This window comes from Montipora capricornis, chromosome 10 (genome assembly GCF_036669925.1).
Source record: "Montipora capricornis isolate CH-2021 chromosome 10, ASM3666992v2, whole genome shotgun sequence".
Classification (NCBI taxonomy): domain Eukaryota; kingdom Metazoa; phylum Cnidaria; class Anthozoa; order Scleractinia; family Acroporidae; genus Montipora; species Montipora capricornis.
The window spans coordinates 499,869-520,005 of NC_090892.1; the positions used below are offsets into that span (position 1 = coordinate 499,869).

A 20,137-nucleotide genomic window follows, 5' to 3' on the forward strand; every position below is an offset into this window, starting at 1 on the left:
CTTAAAGTTAATCGACTTGGCAAATTTCAATAGAATTATCATTAAATTTAAGCCACCAAACCAGGTAGCTTAAATCGGAATACAGCAGGCCTGCCAGTTTTATTACTTTTATTATTGCATTGGCTGCTCTCCCCTCATTTAATCATACCCGTGAAAACACGTATCACTTTTAAGTCGCTTAACACAGTCTGCAAACAAACCACTCTCAGGAATGCTAAGCGAGACAACGGCTGTCGTGAAAACACGGCCATTAATAATTTTAAAATCTTGAGAGAGCTGGATTGAGAGGAGAAAAGGACTTCAAAGACTCACTAGTTTAAGAATGCAATGCGTTGGTACGCGACTGAATTAATATGCAGCACGGGAGTTTCGGGCTTTCGGGCTTTCGGGCTTTCAGATTTTTGAACTCGTGTTTCGCATACATAATAAACTGCGTTTACACGCTGGAATTTTAGGCTATTGAGTAAACAACGTCGCTTTTCCCTAGATCCAACCCTCTGAGGTCCAGTCGGTCAGTTTTGAACGTGAGTAATGGCGGACCTTGAAAATCCAAAACTTACACTCAAAGCAAACAACCTTTGGAAAAGGTCAAAATGTGGAGAGAAAAAGGGAAGTGACCTTTTGATCATAGTACTACTTTAAGAAACCTTGGAACAGACATTCTTGAGTTCTGCTCTTTTCTTATCGGAATCGGGAAAAGCCGGTAGTTACAATGGAAACAAAATTTCTGATATTAACTTGGAGATGTTCCCTTAATTGTCGTAACTTCAACTTTGACTTTATTGTCCAAAACTATCATTATACACATTTAAACATAACACAAAAAGCTACTCAACAATTTTTCTTGCCACTAAACTACTCTGCCAGTGTGTAATTAACTGGGTTTGACTCCAGGTGGGTAAACTGCCTGTAATTATCTTGTGTCCTTTAAGCCATTGACTCCAGGTGGATAAACTGCCTGTAATTATCTTGTGTCCTTTAAGCCATTGGAGCACACTTCTTTCTAGTCAGACCATACTTCCTTTCAATCCAGTAAGACAGATATCTGGCAGTTCATTTCATGTTTTAGGCATATTCTAGACAAATGCCCTGGGCCCGGTTGTTCAAAAGCTGATTAACGCTAACCCCAGATTAAAAATTAACCAAGGAGTTTATTTCTCTATTCCCAAATGCTGTTCAACGCTGATATTCGGCAAAACTTAACATTAAAGGAAGTCAATCTTGAAGAACGAAAATAAGCAAAAGAAACTTTCACCATAAAGTTGAAAAAATGAAACCAAAGTTTACGCTAATCCTAGATTAACTTAATCGGCTTTCGAACAACCGGGCCCTGGTATTTAACATGAAGACATAGTAGTTTGAGGTAATTTCAATTGATAAATTGTCTCCTATAAAATTTCATTTAACAGGTGGCTTGGAGATTATGGAGGCCAGAGACAAAAGTTTTTCCCAGCTAATTATTGTGAGGAGATAAACTATGTTGCAGAAGAGGAAGCTAAAAACAATAAATACATGAATGGAGTTGATGAAGAGTCTGAAGGACCTGTAAGCTATTAGTGATAAAATAGCATCCGTAAAGTGCCCCTGTGACCAAAAAATCAATTCTTATATTGCTTTGGATTTCAAACTATGTTAACTAAACACTAACCGACCAAAGTTTTAAGCCTTGAATCAAAAAAGACACCTTTAACTGGAATTTTCCTATATAATGGTCTGCCATTACTAACTGTAAGTTCTTGAGAGTGCTGGTTCGAGGAGAAAATGACGTCAAAGGCTCACTAGTTTAAGAATGCAATGCGTGTGTACGCCGCAGAATTAATATGCAGCACGGGAGTTTTGGGCTTTCAGACGGTTAAACTCGCGTTTTGCATATATAATAAGCTGCATTCACACGCTGAAATTTTAAGCTAGTGAGCCTTCGACGTCACTTTTCCTTGGATCCAACCCTCTGAGGTCCAATCGGTCAGTTTTGAACGGCGGACCTTGAAATCCATAACTTACACTCAAGTAAACGGCCTTTGGATAAAAATCAAAGCTCAAAATTTTGCCCGTCAGGTATTAAGTAAACACACTTTAAAAATCGGAAGGAAAAAAGGGGCACTTTAATTTTGTTTACCACATCTCCTTACCTCAAACAGCTAGTGGTCATGTGACTTGACCTAATGCCAAAATGCAGGGTTACTTTTGGGTGCTTTTGATGGCATAGGGTAGTTTTCCATCATTGTATTCTGTGACTTGGTTTGATCTTACCTTGTTAGAATATTTCTAATATGTGAAATCACCCTTGATCTTTTACTTTTGAAAATTTAATGGACTGGATGAGACACTTCTTTCACAGAAAATCAATGTATTGTGACCCCAGCTGATCATTGTAATCTTCAAATTTCATCCAAAAACTTTATCAACCTTAAAATGTAAAGAACTTAAGGTTTCTAACCTCTCGGTACTAAAATACTTTATTGCACAAAGTGTAAATGGCACTTTACATATGACAAGTCCAAATCCGTTTTTGATTAGTGAATCTTCAGTAAACAGCAGTGGAACATGAATGAATGTACCGGGGTATTGTTCAAGTGAGGCCTTTAGCTGCTTTTGAAAACTTTAATCGTAGCTTTCACCGATCCACAGCATCAACGTGAAATAAGGACAACATCAAACTTCTAAGCAATAGAAGGGCTAGTCATAACTCAAATTCAGTCAGATTTCAAAGGCCAGGGGCATCTTGTGTCAGAGTCTTTAATGGGAAGTTGCTTCCTCCGACTGATTTTACCTCAAAATTTAAAGCAAACTTTTGAGGGCATAAAGTGAAACCGTGGGTGAAAGATTATTAGCATTAAATTGAATGTGCTTTTTCATGTGACATTTAGACCAGAGAAGTGTCTCCATTGGGTGATCTTCAAAAAGGAAGTATTGATCTGCAAGGGTGCATAGTTGGTATGTGAGCTTTTTTAACCACTGTTGATTCAGTTTCATTGGACTGGGCTACCTATGTTGGTGGTTAGGGCTGTTAAGTGAACTCTTTTAGATACAAGTTACATACAAAAAAAACAAGGCCAACTGAGAGGTGATTAGGTTTTCTTCTTCAGTATGTAACACATATTTACGTGTGTAGAACTACATTTTTCTCATTTCTTATTTTGTGCATTGATTCCAGATACAGGACCGCCTAAAGGAGGTCAGAGGTACATGGTTAGAATCTCCAGACGTGATGGACACCCTTTACTTGAAGCTTCTGCAGAGACACAAGAGGTTTCTGGAGGCATTTATGTTAATTTTTTTCTTTGCTTCTGCAGTGTTTAATCACTTGACATTGTGACAGGTATTATCGGTACATGTAGCTGTCCATCCCAGGACTACATTTATCCAGATGGTCATAATGTAATCAAGCTATCATTAACATGACTCCTAGCACAAGTGATTTATATTCATGAGATCCCTTGCAATATTATTTCAATTTTAGTTTTGATTACAAACATAGTTTATAAAGTATACCTTTGTGCCGGAATGAATGATACTGTTGCCCAGGTTCAATTTTATCATTTCATCAGCTGACTGTGGTATGTGTGTGAAAAACGTCCGAGAAACTGTTAAACATTGAAGCATTTAATGTATTTGAGTCTGATATTCAGTTTGTTTAGTGCATGTGTTCAAGACTGGCCAATCCAATTTTTTTGCACAAAGTATGAATAAAAGCAATCAATGTGGCCGGTGAAGTTGTAGCACAAACGGGTGTGTAATTGTGTTTTCAGGACTTAGCTGAATGGTTACAAGTTCTGCGGGAAATGGCAACTGCAAGAGAAGCTAAGGTCCAGAAAATGGTGCGACAGGCTAATCTCAGCCAAGAACTGTCTGATTTAGTTGTGTATTGTCAGCCAGTACCTTTCGATCTTGACAGTAAGTTACAGGGTATTGCTGTTATTGATACCACAAGTATATAGAGGATATTATTATATTACACGGCGGTGCAAAGATACGGCGGCGCAAAGATATGAATTTTATTTCAAGTGGTAAAAACAATATTTTACAAATGAGTGCAGCCATTGTGTAATTTTGTTTTTATTATTAGACAGGAGTGTCTAACTCACCAACTTTATCGCAAATTCTTGCAGCTTGGCGGCAGGAATGTCTTCAATTTTCTCATTTCCTCTTCACTTTCAAGGAACTCCTTGAATAATTTTAAGTTGTATGAAGTTTTATTCTTCATGTCAGCATTTACTTGTTTCTCAGAGAAGGATTTTACGTTTAAGCTTCAGAGAGAGAACTTCACGAATCTATCGCTCACCATTTTTCACATGCAAAGAAGGGAAATGACATCATCAATATCCTCACTCGTGAGGTTCTGAAAAATACACCACTCGGGTCCCTTATATACTTTCGTATGGATTTTGTGTGGTGTATTTTCCAGTAAAACACTCCTGTCTATATAATGATAAGGGTATTTTAGTGGTCCCCAACCACTGTTTGTTTAGCCTTGAGCATTTCATAATTTGACTGACCGCAGGAAAAAAAATGGTAAATACGCACTATTGTGTACCAGAAGAGGTTGATTCTGTTTCTAGTTTTGTATTGTGCTCTTCAACTGTCATATGTTTTGTGAGATTCTGTGAACATGTTAGCCTGCGAACGCAGACGTATTTCCGGCGGTCGTTTCTCTCCCCCGAAAAGTGTGAAAATAGTGAAAATGATAGAGGACATTCCTTTCATGCAGTTTTCTCTTTTCATGTTTCAGATGTGTCTGGTAAACATCAAGAGATGTCTTCCTTTCCAGAAACGAGATTGGAAAGATTAATTAACAAGAGAAATAGCAGAGAATTTATGAAATATCCTTTATTTTTATAAAATAGTGATATTCAATACTTAGTGCATAAACCTGAGGAAATGAGATTGACTTTGATAGTGGCTTAATTCTGGCTACGAGACTTTTTGCTGTAGGGAATGTAATATTGGGTCATAAGAATACAATAGGGTAGGCAGTTTTAATGTTGTTATCCTCTTCTGCAGTCTAGAAACTTACTGTTGAACAAATGGAGAGAATAAGTGTAAACAAAATTGAGAGATTTTAGATTTTGCCTTAACAGCATTGAAGATATCACAGAAGACAGTTTAGTAGAGTTTATCCTAGGGGAAGCAGGATAGATTCATCAAACTATGACCCAATGTCAATGTGGAACCATGGTGTACAACTTTGTGCGCTAAATTACCAAACACCAGGTACTAAATGAGTGCTACTAGGAGATCACTGCTTTCACTTAGTGCATCTTGGTTAGAAAGAAATAAAATAACTCATGAAATTCCCCTTTTTGGGGGACTTTAGAGCACACTTCTTGCTAGTGACTCTCTCACTTATGTCCATGCAGGTTTGCACACAGCTGCAAAAATTGCAATTTTTCGCAAAAATCGTAAAAGCTGAAAAGAGGAAGATAAGTCCCCAATCAGGACTCGCGCTTTTTGCGAAAATTGCGAATTTGCCGTAAAATCGCCAAATTCGTAAAGGCTGAAAAGATAGAGAAGACAAGTCCCCGACAAGAATCACGATTTTGGCAATTTTTCCACAATTTGCGAAAATCGCTAACATATCGCATTTAACTATATAATGCATAGCCAATCAGAATGCATTTACTTCTGTACTGAACTCGTTCAAAAGCAACTGGACACAAACTGTAAAGATGTTAATTCAACGGTATCAAATCTTCGTAGCTCCAAGCTCCAAGTATTACGCACTTTTTGCAGTGAATCACGAATTGGAAAATTTCTTCCTCCTCTCAAATAAGTCACAATAGAAGTGTAAAGGGATAAGCTTGAAAAAGCAAGAATCCACATTTTCATGATGTTGGCGCATATTCTATGGGGTCACGATAGAGCTGTCAAGGATGAGCTTACAGCGAATTCCTGTTACTCATGACTACGAGACCTATCGGGTTTGATAAGTGTATATCCATGATATGTACATACTAACTCAGCTCGTTCTGTACGCAACTGCCTACAAACTACTGCCTAAACTAAACAATGTCACAGAAGTTCGTTCTCCTTTTTTTAAAGTTTCAGTAGTAATACAGATTAGCAAACATGATTATAATTCACTGAAGAAACTCTTCATAACAGATGCAATTTTTACATTCACTCAAACATGACACCACAATATTTTGTTCCAGAATGAAGTTCGCACGCTCTTACGATCTTATCGCGGACTTGTATTCTCTATCTTTTCACCGTTTTTTACGATTTTTTCGATTTTTCACAATTTTCACAAAAATTGTTAAAATCTCGAGTCTTGTCGAGGACTTGTCTTTCTGTCTATTCGGTTTTCACAATTTTTGCGCTTTTGCGCAAAATTCGCAGTTTTCACAATTGTTTGCAAACCTGGGCATAAATCATAAGACTGTCTAGCTGGGTTTTATTTTGGTTGGATTTTGTGTTGAGAGAGGGAGGAAAGGTGTGGCCAAACTGTACAAAAATGAATAAAGTCCAACCCTTAAGGTGGCTTACTACAGTTTTCAGAGGAAAAAGATCAAGATTTTAAAATCTGTCAACAGGATGTCTCTTCTGAATTGTTAGTCAGTCCATTTGATGTAAAATTTAATTTTACCTAACAAATAATTGCAAATTTTTATCAGGGGAAAATACTAAATATAGTGACCGAGCTTTTGGAGTGGGTCTGGAAACCAGACATGTCAGACAGAACCTTTCAGACAAGTTATTCCCAAACGGCGAAAACGTCCATTTTTGTATATTTTGATAATAACTGAAAAACCGTCTGATAGATCTTTTTGACAAAGTGTTGACGGTTTCGTCTTTATATAGTTTACTAATTCCCAAAATGTTAACCCTGGTCGTAAGGCTAGGTTTTGAGAAAAAGGCCTTTGAAATGTGTAGTTTCCAGTTCCCCGTCCAGGAGCTTGGTCACTGTATTTTGCATTTTCCCTTGATTTGCAATTATTTGTTTGGTAAAATTACGTTTTACATAAATTGCAGTGACTTCTGAAGAGACATCCTGCTGCCTTAATTTTACAGATTTTAAAATCGTATTCTTTTGGGGGGGGGGGGGGGGGAAACTGTAGTAAGCCACCTTAAGGCAAATTAATTCAGATTCCTAATCCTTGATCAAGGGCGGGAAAGGCATTTTGAAGACAGAGTTTTCCATCACCATTTATCTCTAAAATATTGATTTCTGACTATGTTCGCTCTCGTGGAACAGTGCGAGCCAACGATATCCTAGTAATTTTAGTTTCCAGAGTTGGACCTGAACGAACACTTTCTGATTTGTGTCCCTTTCTGTACATTTAAGGGTCATATCTTAAGGATACAGCTCTTGTTATGCCTAGAATAACCATCACTGGTTAGCTCTTATACATGGGTTCCATTTTCCAGGATGTAGTTAACTGTCTGTCAAATGTTTTTCTGAGTGCTTTCTCTTTCTGATCTCATATTAACTCCCTTTCAGCGACACAAACTGCAATTGATCTTACCAAGAAAATTTTGCTTACCTGTTTACTTCATTTCCAGATAGAGCAATGCAGCTCAACCATGGAAAGTTTCTAGACAATGGAAGGTATTTTTCAAATAATTCTGTTATTTCTTCAATTTATAATGCCCGTGGTTTAACAAAACAATATTGATGACACTGGTTGTAGATAACACCATAGTTCAAAAATTGGACAAAACCACACTCTTTAAATAGCACATGCTGTATATGTTGGTGCCTTTGCCCAAGAAATCTATCGGCAAACTGCACTACAAACGTCACGGAACGAATAAACCAACAGAATGCCATTCACCCTCTCCTACCATCCACAAAACCTTGCTGTCAAAAATGTAATTCTCGAAAACTTCAAAATTCTCCGCAACTAAACTAAACTAAACATATATTTCCTCTACCACCACTTATTTCATTCAATCAAGACAAAAACATAGGTAACTTTCTAGTTAGGAGCGCTTTCAAGTCTGACGACCAACCGGAAACGTTCAAATCTACACGCACACGATGCAAAACTTGTCCTTTTGTTTCTAACATGGTTAAGATCTCAGGACCGAATCGATCCGTTTAAATCACTGACCACTTTACATGCATCTCCGCAAATGTCATCTATTGCATAACCTGCACACTATGTAAGAAGACCTATAGGCGAAACAGGAAGAAGATTGGCGGACCGCTTTTGCGAACACCTACGAGATGTAGAAAAAAAGCGACCCAGATGCATCAAAACCAGTTGCGCACCATTTCAATCTTCCTAATCACTCCCACCACAACACGACAATTTGCGGTGTATCCTTACACCACGGGAACACAGAAAGCCGCAAAAATCAGGAACAAAAAATCTGGCAACTAAGTACACTCTATCCTCACGGAATCAGTGAACGTCTCTCATTTCATTAATTTATTCACAATTTATGTTACTATATTTCCACCAATGGCAAAGCTCCTCCACACCCGCATAAAAACCAACAACACCCACAATTCTTCTATTCGCTTTGATGAAGGGCTAACGCTCGAAACGTCAGCATTCCAAATCGTTCTCGGTGGTAATTCGACTTTTATCAACACGTTTGATGAAACCAAATTTTCCTGTTTAACTCTCCCACCGATGCAGCACCACATTTTCTTTAGAAACTTGTATGCTGTGCATGGACTGATAAATTATTGTTGAATAGTTCAAGTGGAGGGTGTTAAGTGCAGGGTGTTTTACCATAACAGAAACAACCCAAACCTTTACAAAGTTGATATCCTTAGGCTTAACATATTTTGTTTTTGTTGCAACCTGACATTAACACCCTCCACAGTTCAAGGCTAGGTGGCCAATCCTGTGGGGAGCTTAACCCAATTAAGTAACTCGGAGTATTTCTACCCTTAAACCCCCCCCCCCCCCCCCAATTCTGGATGGGATGAAAATGTATTTCCATCTTAAGGTTACTTCCACTCAGTAAAAAATTGCTGGTACCCATTTTATGCCCCAAGGTAAAGAGAGGCAATGTCGGAGGCAAGTGTTGCCAAAGGAACGTAAAGTAACCACCACGAACACAGGCCACTTATTTGTATAAGGCAAGCCAACCTCAAGGCCACCATGCCTCACATTTCCTCCCCCCCCTTCCTTCTTGTTTCATGCTATAATGAGCTTGAATGTAAACATGATTTCTTTTAAAAATATTAATTATTTTTTTAGATGTGGCTATGTTTTGCAGCCTGAGTGCCTCCGCCATGATAAATTTGAACTTTACAGAAGAGATGCTGCTGGAGGAGCAGCGGTTGAGCCACTGACTCTCACCCTAACAGTAAGAATAGTTCAGACATTGACGATAACATTCAAAGATAACAGAGCAGCACCTAACCTTTCCCAGTTCATAACCTAATATGTAATTATTTATAACAATGATTTACACTAGGGGTGCATAGTCCATCCAGTTCTTCTGCCATTATTTTGAGTCTGAAGTGCATTTTCTTTCTTTTGCCTTCTTTTACTGTAATGCAAAATGCAGATATATGGCATATAAAATCAGAATTTGCTTCGATTATTTCCTTACGGATAACCAATGCACTTACAAAAATACATGAAAGAGGTATGAATGGAGATAAAAGTAAAGGTTAAAACGATAATCTTCAAAACGTTTGAAGGCCAAATGGTGAAATTTAGAGCAGCCTTAAGTTTTTTCAATCCATCCCATCCATGGACTTCTCTCTTCTCCCCTATAGAAAACCTTCTGAAGTTGAAATCAAGAATCTTGACTGGATTATTCTGCTGAAAATGTAATTAATCATTAATCTTGATGTTTCTTGTGTGTAGATTATTGCTGCAAGACATCTGAATAAATCAGGCCGTGGTATAGCGTCTCCATTTGTTGAAGTTGAGATTGTTGGGGCACCATATGACAATACCAAGTTTAAAACGGAAACCAAAGGTAACATCTTTATGTTGCTTGATTTTTTTCTCGTTTACACCACATGACTGCTTTCTCTGTTGGCTGCTTCACTGCCAAATAACAAAAAATTCTTCATTAGGCTTATAAACCTGTTGACATCTTGTTGCACTAGACTCGAAAGGGGTGACATAGAAAATTTAAGAGAAAGGAAGTATAGGAAGACAACACCTTTCAGGTCCAGTACAAAAGGGGGATCACATGATCATTATTATTATTGCTAATAATCTCAGATAGAATCTGGTTTTCATTGGTTCCGGCCAACAACCAGTTGTCTTAGGAAACCAAGAAGCGTCCTTCATTGTACTTTCCTCTCCTGCCTACATTTCCAGCACTTTCCTAAGAATCCTTGTCGATTCCAACAGTACAGATCTCTGAATCAGTTCAATGGATGTGTCTACACCTATGGTCGTCAGATTTTCTTTTAACCTCAGTGGTATTGTTCGCAACGCCCCTACCACTATGGGTATCACCTTTTCTTACTCCCCACATCTTTCGAACTTCTCTCGCAAGGTTTTGTTATTTTTCTACTTTTTGATGTTCTTTTGCTGTCACCCTTCCATCTTCCGGGATTGCCACGTCTATGATTTGGCAGTTCTTCTCACTTTTGTCATTGATTAATAAATCCGGTCTCCTAGTCTCGATCTCATGGTCTGTCCGTACACTAAATTCCCACAGCATCTTGTTATCCTCATTTTCAAGTACACTGTCCGGGACATGGTCATACCACCTCTCACTTCGCTCAAACCCATATTTTTCTGACAGGTCCCAGTGAACTGCCCTAGCTACATTGTCATGCCTCTTTTTGTATTCCTTCTGCGCCAGTTACAATTTGGATGATGGTCTCATTGTTTTGTTTACATATTCTACAGTTGGGATCATCCTGTGACCTGTCGATTGTTGCTTTTACGTAATTTGTTCTTATTGCTTGATCTTGTGCTGCAATAACAAGAGACTCCGTTTCTTTTTTAAGCTTTCCTTCTTTTACCCAAGTCCATGTTTCATCGTTTCTTTGATCTTCGCTCTGTCTCGCAAATTGCCCATATAATGGCATCTCTTTCCAACCTTGGGTATTTTCAGTTCTCCTCCTCTCTTCAAAACTGGCATTACTGCATTATTATTATTATTATTATTATTATTATTATTATTATTATTATTATTATTATTATTATTATTATTATTATTATTATTATTATTATTATTATTATCTTGTTTTCGCACATTGGACTTCCAATGGAACTTCCGTACTCCAGGAAGCTTGGTGACAACAAGTCTCCTCAAACTTCTAGGACCTTCCTAAGAATCCTTGCCGTGTTCAGAATAACACTTTTCTGAAGCTCGTCTATCTTGGTCTCTATACCAATATTCTCTAGTCTCTTCTTTAGATCTTTTGGAACTGTTCCAAATGTTCCGATTACAATAGGAATTACCATTGTTTTCATTTTCCATAAGAGGTCTAGTGTTGTTTCAATATCATTATATTTGTCCTGTTGTAGCTGACAATGGTTTGAACCCTGTGTGGTGGGTCAAGTTTGATGTGGATGTCATCAACCCAACCTTAGCTTATCTCCGATTTGTTGTCAATGATGAAGACATGTTTGGCGAACCTAACTTCATTGGTCATGCTATCTTTCCCATGTGTAGCCTGAAAACAGGTATGTGCTACACTGGAATCAATTTCACCCATTGACTCCTGAAGAACCCGCCATCGACAAGTAAAATCATCTGGTATCGGACACAGTAAATCTATCAAGTCTCCCTCCAAAGGAGTCGATGGGTTGAGAAAGACGAATAACTGTAAATCTTCTTAAATTGAGGTCCTTTTCATATAATTATTTTACAATAAGTGGGCTCAGAAGTTTTTCTTTTACGTCTGCTTTTATTCAAAAGAAGCTTGTCATATTAATGTAATCCACCCTACATCATTAAGTTACTGCTGATATGTCACGAGCTTGATTTTCTATACTTTTAACTAGTGCTATTAAACTTGATTATTAAAAATGGTCCAGTCATTACCTGCATCCAGGCAATTGCCTCGGCATTAGCGGGAAGGAAGGTGATGCTGCTGTTCTCAAATATATTGGGGTGTTGATTTAAAATGATTTTTAAAGCAAAAGATCAAACTTAACGAAGCAACTTAGGCACCTCAGGATACTCCCCAGATGACGAGTGAAATGGCCTGGCCAGGAGTCAATGGCTTTGACCTAGTCGCACCTCAGGCGCCTCAGTCACGAGTAAAATCGTTTGGCGTTAGAATAAAATCTGTGTAGTGTCGCCGCCAGGAGTCGATGGGTTAAGCAGTTGCAAAGAAGCCACACATAGACCGAGTGCATAAATGGCGGCCAGAAATGTTTTCTTTTATGTGCTAACTACCTCACTAGCCTCGTTCTCAAGCAACATTTCTTTTGTATTTTGTCCATGCAAACGAGGCTAGTGAGTCTAATTAGCACATAAACAAAAGAATATTTTTTGTCCGCCATTTATGCATTCGGTCTATTCATCCTACTTACACTAAAAAGTTGATTTCATGCATTCATTAGCTGGCCGTGGCTTCTTGAACATTTGACGAACACTAGGCTTAGGGATTGTCGTCATAATTGATTTGATTTAGAAAATTTTTCCTGTTTACTCGCACCCAGGTTACAGATCGGTGCCTTTAAAGAATGCCTACAGTGATGAGTTTGAGCTGAGCAGTTTGCTGGTTCATATTGACATCAGAAGCGCAATGGTAAGTTCAGCATTGAATTTCATGTTTTACCAACCATTTACTTACTGCGACCATTACAGGGCGTCAAGTTTCTATTTTTTCCTATTTTTTTGGCTTGCCTCCTATTTTCTCCAATTTTTTAGGATTTTACGCAGTTTGAACGTTTTGAAGTATTGGAGATAAACTTCTCAAAATTGGGTAAATTCGTCAAAAACAACACGGAGAGTTACAAGCCTGTTTGAATGATAACCTTTTGAAACTTGTGTCCAGACTTTCTCAGTGTCTTTTTTGGCATGCAAAGGAGTTAAGGAGGCAACTAATTCAATCTGATTTTATCCTTTCGGTTTTCGAACAATAGTTGTTTTATGGCTTCTTTATGCAATTTCTTTAGAAACAGTTGTATCTTTGTCTTTATAGCAGTATTTTATTTTTTAAAAAGTTCGAATATTTTTGAGCCTTATACCTTTTGTGATAGTCGTTAGAGTGGTAACTCGTGTTTACACACCGCACAATTTTTCGGATATACTTAACGTCTTCCCCTTATGACCAAAAAAGGACAAGACGCGCGCGGAGCACCATTGTTAAGAAAATATGATAACCCATCGATGCGAGAAATCTTGGTTTTATAGCCATGACGTCATCGACCGTCCGTACGTACGTTCACCCCTCCGTGTATGCCAATGACCATTATCTCGGATATCGCGGGCTTAAGCTAAGAACTCACCAAGGTCAGCTGGTTTTTTTTTTATTTGACCGCTGACCAGGTACTGGTTTTCGATTCGATTGCAGGCTCAACCCAGGTTAACTCACCTAAACATAAACGAGGCTTCATTTTTCGCGCGCTTTCTGTTGCTTGACGCGGCTACACGGCTAGACTACACCAACTATAGTTGTTACACCGTCAACGCTTTTCGTGTTCATGTGGAAAACGGGTTGGAAGATGTTTTCTTTCTGCATTTTTCGCTGGTCTCAACCCAGTTTGACATATCATGATATCTGTGGTCCACACTGGTGGCTACGCAGTTATTCAAGTCAAAGCATCGGAGGGATATAAACTTAAAGCTGAGTGTTTACTTTTAATTTGCTTAGAGCTGCTTTTTTCTCTGTATTGCAATTTTTGGCATATCTTTAAAGCTCTGATAAGGCAGGTTACATGATGCCTGGAGGACCTTTGTCTAGAACAGAAAGGAAAGGAGAGCGAAAGAGAACGACAACGGCAAAACAGAATACCAGTAATAGTTCATACTTAGTGGAAGAAATTACTCCACAAATTCTTTCCTTGTGCACTAAACCGTTTGTTATTTTTACGGATGCGTTATTTATGGTGAATACGTCGGTTCTTCCTTTGTTCAGGAATGAAATCGAATTTTTATTGTCAACTTGAATTAAATAACAATTATCTGTACTCTTTTGAACATAAAGAAAAAGTTGATTTGTTTGTTTGTTTTGCTCTAAAATGCGAGCGAACAAGTGCTTTTTTAATCCGTTTGCCCAACTGGTTTTCGTTGTGCCTCGACAGTGACAAGAAAATTTTGCCGCAATGAGTTCTCGTAAAATTAGGGGGAAATCTCACTAGCTTGTGTTTTCAATTTTTTTTAAAGCACCTAAACTTTATTTAAGAGTTGGAGCGGATCTTGTAATTACGGTCTGGCGGATTATGCTCGAAAAATAGAGTATTAATGCTAAATTATGCCGGACTAAAATGACACTTCCACCCCATCCCCCATAGGCCCGTACCGATTAATAAACATTCCTAGTCTTTTATTTTTGAAAGACAATTATTCAATTAAACATTTGATGAGCAAGTGAAAGATCGGAAATTATGAGTCATTGAAAGGCTTACTGTTTGTCTTTCTCCAATGAACCTGCATCTGATCAGCCAAAGTTGTTAAAACTAACAGCATCGAAAAGTAAGTCACAAACTACAAAGTTTCTCGTGACTTATTGCTTTATAGGATTATAGCACCTACATGTACCTTTATCAAAAATGTACATTCTTTTCACAACATGTTTTATGAACTGTAACAAAAATGAACTTGACATTGACAATATTTACACTTCAATGTGTTTAAACGTTTTGGTTCAAAATAAATAAATATGACGTTTACGGAAAAATTCAACTGGCATAAAGAGGTAACCAGGCCTTTGATTATACCGAAATGCGCTCGGTATGAGTCTAAGGTATCAAGTTCCTAAAATATTCCCGCTTTTATCAACTTTGTACATTCTAGAGCGAGTTGCTGGCAAAATTTCCATACACTTCTCCCAGTTTTCAGAAACAACAGCATTGTGCTGCAAAAATATTAGTATTATGCCAGCATTATGCCTGATGCTCCAGATGTAGTATTATGCTTAAAATTATGCCGGCCTAATGCGACAAACCCTAATCTTGTTTGAAGTCCTTGTTGGTTGCATTGGTTGCATTGCCGTATTTTGCCGATTCTTGTTCCATGCCAACGTGGCGTGTTTCAATGAAATACATCAAAATGTGAATGATCTCGTTTTCAGAGATAAAGTGGAATAAAGTTCATCAGTAAAACTCTTCTTTTACCTTGAACTGACAAAGTTGTTTTTATGTCTTCTAATTTTAGCGTGATTCCTATTCGCTGGCTATTGACAGTTAACTCTGAAATGGCTTTTTTCCTTTTCCATTCGCTCGCTGAGGGTGTGCTTTTTTTCTTTTAAAACTCATGCGGTTCAAGAAAAATTTATTGCCAAACTGGTGAATTGCAAAGTAAATTTCACTGGAAAAACCGATGTCGCACTCATCGCTTCGTGATTCATGCGATATCGGTTTTTAGCGTAAAATTTACTGTGGAATTCTCTAGATAGACAATGAATTTTTCTATAGGAGAAAGCAAAGAAAATGATTTCATTATTAAAGCAGCAATCGGAAACATGAAAACGCGGAGAATTCGAAACCTTTCATTGTCACTAACTTTACAGGCAATAAGAATAAACAACCAGGGAGCTCCCCTTTTAGGTAGGATTGGGCTAAATCTATGTATTATATCTTTCGGGAAATACATTCTCTCGTTGTTCCTATTTTGGGATGAGAATGCCTATTTTTTGGCCACTGTCTTTCCTATTTTCTGAGTGTCATTGGCCACTTGACGGCCTGCATGACAGTATGCATAAAAGCAATAAAAACTATCCTTCATATTAATTTTATGATCTCATGCTTGTCATAAACCTAACCCTTTGATTCACAAGGGGTCTTCTTCTCTTATAAATTGATAAGAATAATTATCAGTGATGGTAATGATTGGTAACTGACATTCTTGGGCATTAACGATTTGATCAGGAGTGGATATAGTGTATTCAAAGCTACAAATTATTTATTTCTTGTCCTGACATTTGGTTTAGGGCGGCGATGAAAATCTTTATGCATCTATCCAAGTGTTGCGAGATCGTGTGGAACAAATCTCTCATGATATGGAAAGCAAAGAGATGAGAGCACGCAGGACTATGTCCAATTTACTGAGCCAACAGAATGGACCACTGTCACAGGAAGTATCACAGTTTCAAGATGCACACAAGCACCAAATGGAAAATCTTGGGCGGCAGCTTAAACAACAACAAGACAACCTTCGCCAACTGCAGAAAGAAAGAGCTGCAAAGTAGGTCTAAAGTTTAAGTGAATTTGGTGTTACCAGTGCAAATCGGATATTCCCTGATAATGTTCGAACCTCAAGTAACGCGGGGTCAGAGCTAAACTGGTGAATGTTTTGTAGTGTAAATGTCACCACCCTTGGCTCCACCCTGAGTCCTTTGGTATGTTGTTTTTTTGTTGCTGTCACACATTTTGGTCAAAATCTCGCTCCGATATTAGCCTAGGAGTTGTTCTTTTCATCTGAGACAATTTCGTGGCTACTTATTGAATAATTAACAATTATTTTACGAGGGCGCGCTGGATGCTTAGTGATACATCGAGTTGGTTATAATCATTTTACATCTAGCAAGCCCGAGTATAATAATTGTTTTACTAAAAACTCCAGGATCAACAACATCGTCGACTAAAGCATCGATTTCTGCCTCAGTCAATTCCGGTCCACAACGGCTTTTGTCGACCGTTTCTTGCTCAGAGCTGCAAAAATGTTTTCAGCTCGCTTTATTGCTGACGCGTCCTTGACCATATTAGGTACAGCAGGCATATGAATTGATAGCCTGTGTCCGGCGAGCCAATGAAAGCGCTGGAAATCTGATATCTGTAGTTCAGTTTTTAATTATGTTAGTTATTATGCAAAAAGTGTTTGAGAAGATGTAACATCATGTAGGTGTTGAGGTATCATTCCAAGGTTATTTCTTTTTCTTGTTACTTTGTCAAGATTGTAGGTCTCTTTACATTCACCTCAAAAATGTACCGCACTGGTTTTTTCTTTTTTCATTTAGGAATCAGTTGTCACATTTATGGCAATTTTCTGACAGACATCCTTAATTGAGGAGTTAATTGCTAAAGAGATTTATTTTTAATTAATGAAGTGAATGACTATATTTGGTGATGGTCAGGCTTAGCCTTTCTTGATCATTGATTTGCAAGGTATTAACTGATACTCATTTTGTTTTCAGGTCCTCCTCACGTTCGCAAGTTTCCAGAACAAACAGATACATGTAAAAGATGAACATTGCTGATTGTATGTGGTGGTGGAAATCATGGCTTTCAGAGCCTTTGATTTGTTAATAAATTTACTTGAGTGTTTTTTTCTTTAAATTATTAGTTTAAGTTTAATGATATTTAATTTTCGAGAGAGATGAAATTTGTGGGATGGAAAATTAATTATCTCAGTCAGTGTTATACACCGGGAATATTATTTTAGCTCAGACGTGGTTGTATTAATTGCAAGCAAATTATTTTAGTTTTAACAGCAAGAAAATGCATTGATTTAGGATCTAACGAAGTTTTGTAAGTATTTGCTGCTTAACAGCAATTTGTACATGATCATCAAAATTGAGGAATAATTTATAGCAATCCTTTCTGTCAGTATCAGGTATACTGCCTAATTGAAAATGAGCCAACAATTCTCATTTTTGTGAATAATGAAAAATCCACCAATGTTTTTTAGTTCAATGTAGAATAATATTGTTAAATGCCATGTTAAGCCATTCACTCGTCGGGCGCTCGAGGACTATCCCAGTTGACGAGTAGAATTGTCTGGCGTTAGACAGAATAAAACCTTGTGGAGTCTCACTCCCAGGAGTCTATTGGGTTAACGTTGTAGTTAAACACGTAAGATCAAACTTTATGGAAAAGGAATTGCTCTACATTTCAACAGTCTGGTAGCTGTGTTCACACCAATTTTTGTGAGCATGGTCGTTACCTGTTTAAATGTTACTAAGTATTAGAGAAGAGAAACCTTATTCATACTTTCTTGTTTCTCCGATGCTTTTATGGCATTTCGGCGTAGATTTTGTATCATTATTGAATTAGAATAATTTAACTGTCCTCGTTGTCCTTGTAGGCACTGTATATTATGCGATTAAGATAGGTTGTGGGACAACAGTGAATTGACTTCCAAAAGACCACAATTATTATTGTTGTTGCATTTTGGATTCCCTTGGTTAAAATTTGCAGCGTTTTCCAAAGAGAAAGACAATGTTATGGCTGTTTCTCTAGAATACATTTACATTATGGGTATATTTGTGTTACTTAGATTATTGTCCAGAATGTTGGTTTCGATGCACCTTGTATTTCTTTCATGAGTGGGATGATGACAAGTTATTTCAGTGGGTTTAAATTGAAATTTGGCTTTGATTTGGTCCTAGCATTTGTATGTTTAGTTTAGGCTCAAGTAGGCCTGAGACCGCATGGTACTATTTATCTAGGTGGACAAGCAAGTCTAGCTTAGTTTGGCCCTTAGGTGTTTTAATTTACAAACATAGAGATGCACTCAAAAGTACTCGGCTAATCCAAGTAATGCCACTTTCACTAATTGCAGGGTCCAAAAATTGCGAACATTGCTTACCAGTGCAACTAAAACTTTGACACATTGACAACCAGAATTGTTACACTCAAAGAACTACTTTTTAATTTGCCTTCCAACTTGTATCCTCATCATCTTGCCACGCCATGATTTTTCTTTACTACCATCATACATTAAGTCCCTAAGTATTGCAAAGAAACATCGAAAGTTGACCACATTTGCCATCTAGCTACTGGAAAATAATCGTAGCCTCGTAGTGCCCACAAAAAAAGTAAATTCCAGACACTAGAGTGACACTTACATTTGCGTATATTAGTTAAAATAATAGGCCAGATCTACTAACTCGATGTTGTACCCGCTTCAAATCTACCAGGGTTTCTTTGTGTATTGTATTTGCATTATAATGTAGCAAAATACTTGGAACAAAGCGTTTTATCCCCGAATGGTTTGAATTGGGTACAACTTTGAGGGAGCAGTTCTGGTCTATTGCCTGTTTTCAAAATGGGCAATTGTTTTCTTGAGTTTAAATGTTTAATTTGCCTAAACAAAATTTGGTCAAGATGAAAGCTAGACACTTGTGTCTCCTTTGGACCTTATCTTGTAGGATCCATTTTGTAGTTATTTTTCAAATACCTTGATGGTGCAAGGTTGAACTTTGTTGCTAATAAGCTGTTGTTTCATCTTACACTTGGGATTGGAAAAATGGCTTTTGTAGTGCACCTACTTCTTGTCTTTCAAGACATTCAAGTTCTTATAGAATCATGTTAAAACTGCCTTTTGCTATGTTTGCTCTATGTACAAGTACAAGATAACATCCAGGGACTCACAGCAGTGACTATTAATTTTTTACAGTGTGTGTAATTTTATTAACCCATGCACTGCTCGGGCGCCCAAGCTCGCCCTCAGTTGATGGATAAAATCGTTTGGCGTTAGATACATTAAAATATTTTAAGTATCTCTCCCTGGAATCAATAGTTTAAGAGCTAACGATAGATTTTTAAAAAAAGCACCCTTGGTGGAAAACTAAGCACCAAAAATTTGCATTTCAAGTTAGGGTTAACCGTTATGGTGCATCATATCAGACGCAGAGTGGTGTTTGGTCTTCTTTTTGACACTATCAAAAGGGATGCATGAGAAATAAAGCCTAGGTCAGGACTGCAGTGACTTTCTCAATGTCAATATTGTGTTTTGTGAACGTCGTTTAGCTTCCTAATTTTAAGTATTACTTAAAGAAGTACCTTGAGTTGACTTTTACGGCAATAATTAAATAAACATACAAATAGAAAACAAATCAGTTACACAATGAATGAGTTTTTTTGTCACATATTTTCTTCTGTGAATACTTAGCTACTGATATACAGCCAGTTATGTCAATGTTAAGCATTTACAAGGCAATCCCTATCTACAAGCCAAATTTAACTGAAACAGTAAATGTGACTGGGTGGTTCTGGGTGATAAAACGCGGATTTGTACTATGTAGGCTCGATTTCCAGCCGTTTTGGGAGTCCGGTATCATCCTCCTCAAGGAACGCGGGCTCCCAAAACAATTTCGCCAACAAGTAGATCAGTTTGTCAAACAGTTGCAGTGTCACGGCTGAAA

General features: G+C 37.7%; 1 protein-coding gene across 1 annotated transcript in view; it reads left to right on the forward strand.

Moving 5' to 3' along the window:
• Nucleotides 1-19,835, forward strand: part of LOC138018866 (1-phosphatidylinositol 4,5-bisphosphate phosphodiesterase gamma-1-like) — a 49,126-nt gene extending 29,291 nt beyond the window's left edge. The window contains exons 22-34 of the mRNA XM_068865546.1: nucleotides 1,410-1,545; nucleotides 2,868-2,934; nucleotides 3,155-3,249; nucleotides 3,750-3,894; nucleotides 4,730-4,820; nucleotides 5,087-5,211; nucleotides 7,504-7,549; nucleotides 9,159-9,267; nucleotides 9,777-9,891; nucleotides 11,406-11,564; nucleotides 12,549-12,637; nucleotides 15,983-16,236; nucleotides 17,186-19,835. Of these exons, the coding sequence (XP_068721647.1) occupies nucleotides 1,410-1,545; nucleotides 2,868-2,934; nucleotides 3,155-3,249; nucleotides 3,750-3,894; nucleotides 4,730-4,820; nucleotides 5,087-5,211; nucleotides 7,504-7,549; nucleotides 9,159-9,267; nucleotides 9,777-9,891; nucleotides 11,406-11,564; nucleotides 12,549-12,637; nucleotides 15,983-16,236; nucleotides 17,186-17,231 (1,477 nt within the window). The 3' untranslated portion in view covers nucleotides 17,232-19,835. The remainder of the gene's footprint in view (nucleotides 1-1,409; nucleotides 1,546-2,867; nucleotides 2,935-3,154; nucleotides 3,250-3,749; nucleotides 3,895-4,729; nucleotides 4,821-5,086; nucleotides 5,212-7,503; nucleotides 7,550-9,158; nucleotides 9,268-9,776; nucleotides 9,892-11,405; nucleotides 11,565-12,548; nucleotides 12,638-15,982; nucleotides 16,237-17,185) is intronic.
• Nucleotides 19,836-20,137: the final 302 nt, after the last annotated feature.